Genomic DNA, 5,240 nt, shown 5'->3' on the forward strand with positions numbered 1-5,240 from the left:
GGTCTGACTACAGCAGGAAAAGGCCTCAACTCCCAGTGACCTCTGACCCCAGTGCGCTGCCCCCTGACCCCGGCACATCCTGCTGTCCAACCAGCAGCCAATCGGAACGGCCGGACCACAATCTTTGACCTGCTCCCAACTTCGTGATTTTCTTGTTTCAACAACAAAAGATTTCTTTGTATTTTAAGAAATTAATTTTATTATCGAAACTGAAAATTATTGTGGCCCCGGGCCCCATTCCCCCCCGCAAGCCAGCCAGTCCCCGCCCTGAGGCTGGATGGGAGCTGGCGCCCCCTAGAGGGGAAGGGCCCCCTACCCCACCCCACATGCAGGGTCCAGGCTCTGTCCCCGCCGCGCTCAGGAGAAGAGCTTGCTCATGGCCTGGGCCAGGCGGGCGTCCCGCTCCCGCACCCGCTGCCCCACCCTGTCCAGCTCCCTGCGGGCGGCCGCGTTCCCCGGCTCAGCCACCAGCACCCCCCAGAAGTCCTCGGCCGCCCCCTCCAGGTCATTCATGGCGGCGCGGGCCAGGCCGCGGCGGTACCGGGCCTTGGCGTGTTGGGGCCACAGCGCCAGCGCCTTGGTGCAGTTGCGGGCGGCGTGGGCTGGCTGGGTGAGCCGCACCTGGCAGGCGGCCAGGTTGGCGTGCAGGTCGGCCCGCAGGCGGGCGTGCTCTGGGTCCGGGGGTGCCGGGCCGGCGGCGATGGCTAGCTGCAGGGCCCGGGCATAGCGGCGGGCGGCCGCCCCCACCTCACCAGCCCGGTAGCGCTCCGAGCCACGCTCCTTGTGCCGCAGGGCCAGCGCCCACTTCTCCGCCGGGTCCAGCTGCCAGGGCTCCGGGGCCGGGGCGAAGGAGGCCAGGTGCAGCCCCAGGACGGCCCCGTCCGGGCCCCGCAGCTCGGCCCGCTCCCCCGGCCCCATGGTCTCCAGGCAAGCGTCCACCAGGCCGTCCCAGGCGCCGTCCCCGTCCCCCAGCTCCAGCTGGGCCCAGCGGTTGGCTGGGTACCCCAGGGGCGCCCCCGGCGGCGCCTCCAGGAAGACCTGGCACAGGGCGCCCAGCGTCGGCTTGTCCAGTCCCGCGCCCGGCTGCAGGATCTGCTTGGCGAAGGCGCCGTCCGGTGCCACCCAGGCGTCCGCTGGCTGATTGGGCGCCTCCAGGTTCTCTCTCTGGTCCTCTTCTGGCCCCGTGCCCTGGGGCTCAGCGCCTCTGCTGGCACCACTCATCCCATTGGCCGCTCCGCCGACCTCCGCCTTCCCATTGGCTACTGCCGCTGCCTCCATCTGCCCTCGGCCAAGCGGAGAGTGCGGGGCTCTGGCTTGGCACCCCCAAGAGGTGAAGCCAGACAGGGTTGGGGGGTTCAGAGACGGGCAGCTCCTGTGAACCAGAGGGCAGGGGAAACGGGTCAGAAAGAACCCAGGAATCCTGGCTCCCAGCCCCCCCAGTAAACCACTAGACCCCCCCCCCCGAGAACCCAGGTGTCCTGGCTCCCAGCCCCCCCCCAGTAAACCACTAGACCCCCCAGCCCGAGAACCCAGGTGTTCTGGCTCCCAGCCCCGCCCCCCCAAGAACCCAGGTGTCCTGGCTCCAAGGCCCCGGCCAAGAAAACCTGGGCATCCTGGCTCCCAGCCCCCTCCCCTAATCTGCTAGACCCCCCTCCCAAGAACCCAGGCATCTGGGCTCCCAGCCCCTCCCCTCGAGAAAACCCAGAAGTCCTGGCTCCAAGCCCTCCCCCCTCAAGAGAACCCAGGCATCCTGGCTCCCAGCCCCCACACACAGAACCCAGGAGTCCTGGCTCCCTCCCCCGCTCGGGCTGTGCTGTCTGTCTCTGCCCTGCTCCCTCGCTCCTCCCCGCCCAGCTGTGCCCCCTCGGCCCCCCCTCACCCGGGGCTGGGGGCGCAGACTGGGGGGATCCGGCTGCGCTCTGGCCCCGCTCCTCCGGCCTCCCCCCGCCGCCCCCCCTTGTCTTTGCATCACTTCCTGGGGGGGGGGTCTGCTAGGCCGCAGCCTGCCTCGATTAGTCAGGCTGAGCCGTGTGGGGAGGGGCCAGGCCCAGACCCCTCCTGCCCCCCACAAGGGAAGGGGGGCTGGGACCCCGTGCTCCATCAGTGTGTTAAGAAGCAGCAAACGATTGGGGGCGCTGGGGGGGTCTCCCCCCCAAATCCCTCCGCCCCTGGGCGCCGGGGTTGGCCAAACAAGATGACTGCCGGTGGCTGACCCCGCGTGTGGGGGGGTGGGGGCTGGGTTGCAGCTGGGGAGATCGGGGATGCACCCCAAGATTGAGGGGGGCAAAGGGGGTGCAGATGTGGATGGGGCAGAAGGGGCTGTTGGGGGGGATGGGGAAGGGGGGATTCGGGGGTGGGGGAGGGCAGGAATGGGGAGACAGGGAGGGTGGGTCCTGGGGTGCCGGGGTTGGAGTGTAGATCGTACCCCACCTGTGCGGGAACGGGGGGAGGGGAAGCAGGAGTGGGAACCCCCTCGGGGGCCAGGGAAAGATGGGGTAAAGGGAGGGGAGACCATACCCCTAATTCAGGAGTGTGAACCCAGGCGTCCAGGGAAGATGGAGTTTTTTGGGGGGCTCTGTGCCCCCTAATTCAGGGCGAGGGAGGGGTGCGAACCCAGGCATCCGGGAGAGACAAGGTTAAGTGTTCATTAGTTCACCCCTTGATGCAGACTCGAGGGGGGTTATGAACCCAGGCGTCCGGGGGGGGGGGGGTAGCAGAGGGGGCAGTGTTGAAGACTACATTTCCCAGAATCCCCTGCTCTCCTTCCCCCCTCCCGCTTTATTTCCATGCCGCTTACGTCAGCGCCCAGCTGGGTCCGGCATGGTCTGACTGGTCATTGGGGGTGAGTGGGGGGCCCGGGGGCCCCGGGAAAGCTGCGGGGTGGTGGGAAGGGGGGCCCGGGGGGCACTAGGCAGGGTCTGGCGGGTGCTGCCGAGTAGGGATCCGGGGGGATGGAAAAGGGGGTGCACTGCGCCCCCAGATCACCCCTCAATGAGCCCCCGTCTCTCTCCCAGCAGCTTGCCGCTATGTGGGGCGGCACATCGCCTCGGCTCTGCGTCGGGACGACCCTGGGGCGCCCCTGCCCCCCAGCCGGCGCAAGGACCTAGGTAAGTGCACCCCCTTTCTTTGCTGGAGGGCCCCCTGTCCCTACGCAGCCCCCTTGGAAGCAATCTGAGTCCCTGTGGGGTGCCCCACCCCTGTGAACTGCACCCCAAAGCTTCCCAGTCTGCTCTCGAAGGAGCCCCAGTTCTGCACCCTAAAATCCCCTCCTCCGTCCCCAGGAAGGTGCCCCTCTACTCCTGTACCCCCTCACTCCTATGCCCTCTTGTCGCTACACCCCAACTCTTGGGGTCCCCAGTTCATGCCCCCAAATGGTCCTGAATTCCCTTACTGGATCACACCATTATCCGCACCCCAAACTCCCCCATTCTAATGCTGAACCCCCCTTTTCCAGCACCCCAATTCACCCATAATACACTCACAGGGCACCCCTTTATGCAGCCACCCCTACCTAAACAAGAGAGTGCACCCCACTGGCTGGACCCTGAGTCCCCCCGCAAACTCCCCCACCTCCCTACAGCTCACCCCCAAAACTCCCTGATCTGCCCTTCCAATATGTAGCTGTTCTGTACCCCTAATTTGGCCTTCACCTTGTCCTGCACCCCAGTTTTCACCCATTTTGTCCCCCAATCCCTCCCTGATTTTGTGAGGGGCCCCTTTGTGCACCCCCAAAATCTCCTATCTATGGGCAGAGATTCCCCCTTTTCCGAACCTCCAAAATTCTCCATATTCATAAAGTGTCTTCCTGGTTCTACCCCCCTCCCCCCAAATTTCGGGTCTCTTTGTAGAGATTCTCCCTCTTCTGCACCTCAGAACTGAAGCTATACCCCAGAATCCTTTAACATCTTTCTGGGGCCCACTGACCTGTTCTGCATCTATTCTGTATCCCCAAATCTTTCCATCATTTGGGGGAGCCTCTTGTTCCAAACCCTCAAACTGACCTACACCATCCAGATCTTTGTTGGGGTTTCCCACTCTTGTGTACCCTGATTTTTGGTCCCCCTGCACCACAAAATGCCTCCTAATCTCTGGGGTTCCCAATTCTGCACCCCAAAATCGCTCCACATGTTTGCAAAATGCAATTCCTCTAGGTCCCTCATATCCTGCCATATCTGGAAATCACCTCCGTTCTAGCACCCTGAAACTCCTCTGTTCTGCTCTTTGCGTGCACCCCAAAACTTTCACTGCTTCAAGGTGCTACCTCCTAGCACACCCCACAATATATTGGAGATTTCTGCCCCCCCCCAATATATTGGGGGAGCACATCCCACTGGGAGACTGTCAGGGACAATGTTGGGAGTACAGTGGATTTTGGGGGTGCCTGTTAACACCCCAAGTAACTCCCTAGGCACCCCTCTTTCTTCCCCCCATAGGTAACAAGAAAGATGTAACCCCTCGGCCAGTGGTGGCTCCGTTGGACTCTGTCCCCCCGGGGCGCACTCCCCTGGTCCCAGCAGAACGGGAGGCACCGGGGTGGCCCTCCTGAGGCTCACAGTGGGGTTGGCGAGGGGCGAATGACGGTTCATCTGGCAACTCCCAGAGTCGTGGGCAGCGGACGGACCCGAGACATCGACCCCCCCTGACCCCACTGTACCCCAAAAAGGAATTCAGAATAAATAGGTTTCAGAGGCCACTGTGCAAAGGTGCCAAGTGAGGGGTTCTTGTTGGATTGGAGCTGCTGGTGGACTGGCTGGCTCAGGGGGGCAGGAAATGGGGCAAGGGACCTGTCCCCTCTAGGGGGCGCCGGCTCCCACCTGGCCCCAGGGCAGGGACTGGCTGGCTCAGGGGGCCAGGGACTGGCTGGCTCAGGGGCCTGTCCCCTGTGGGGGGGCGCCGGCCCCGATCTGGCCGGGAGGTGGGTGGGGCAGCAGGGGGGTGGCCGGGGGGCAGGGGGCACCCGGAGGATACAGAGCCGTCATGGCCCAATAGGCCACACAGATGAGGAGCAGGAGGAAAGTGACCAGTGGGTAGAACAGGGTGGACATCATGTAGCCGATGGCCCTGGAAGCGGAGACAAAAGGGGGACCCCATGTTAGTTCCTGTTTTGGGGACCCCCCCAGGGCTCCTGTCCTCCCCCCCATAGTCCCCCACTCCCCATAGAGACGTAGAGCTCACCGCCCCACCGGCTATCAGATCCATGGGCCCATCTAACCTGGCATCCCGTCTGCTGGAGATCAGGC

General features: G+C 64.2%; 1 protein-coding gene and 1 long non-coding RNA gene across 2 annotated transcripts; one reads left to right on the top strand and one right to left on the bottom strand.

Annotated features, from left to right (window-relative positions):
- Positions 1 to 333: 333 nt before the first annotated feature.
- On the bottom strand, positions 334 to 1,950 carry FKBPL (FKBP prolyl isomerase like). Its single transcript, XM_026662866.1, has 2 exons — positions 1,880 to 1,950; positions 334 to 1,372 (listed from the first exon to the last, which is right to left on the bottom strand). Exon 2 carries the CDS (start codon positions 1,276 to 1,278, stop codon positions 358 to 360), a length of 921 nt encoding a protein of 306 aa, XP_026518651.1. The 5' UTR covers positions 1,279 to 1,372; positions 1,880 to 1,950; the 3' UTR covers positions 334 to 357.
- Positions 1,951 to 2,764: 814 nt separating this feature from the next.
- On the top strand, positions 2,765 to 4,698 carry LOC112123950. The gene is made up of 3 exons (XR_002909591.2): positions 2,765 to 2,842; positions 3,018 to 3,107; positions 4,434 to 4,698. It is a non-coding gene; the product is annotated as an uncharacterized LOC112123950 (long non-coding RNA).
- The last annotated feature ends 542 nt before the right edge of the window (positions 4,699 to 5,240 follow it).

The sequence above is a fragment of the Terrapene carolina genome, unplaced genomic scaffold, assembly GCF_002925995.2.
Source record: "Terrapene carolina triunguis isolate 2854851 unplaced genomic scaffold, T_m_triunguis-2.0 Scaffold30938, whole genome shotgun sequence".
Classification (NCBI taxonomy): domain Eukaryota; kingdom Metazoa; phylum Chordata; order Testudines; family Emydidae; genus Terrapene; species Terrapene triunguis.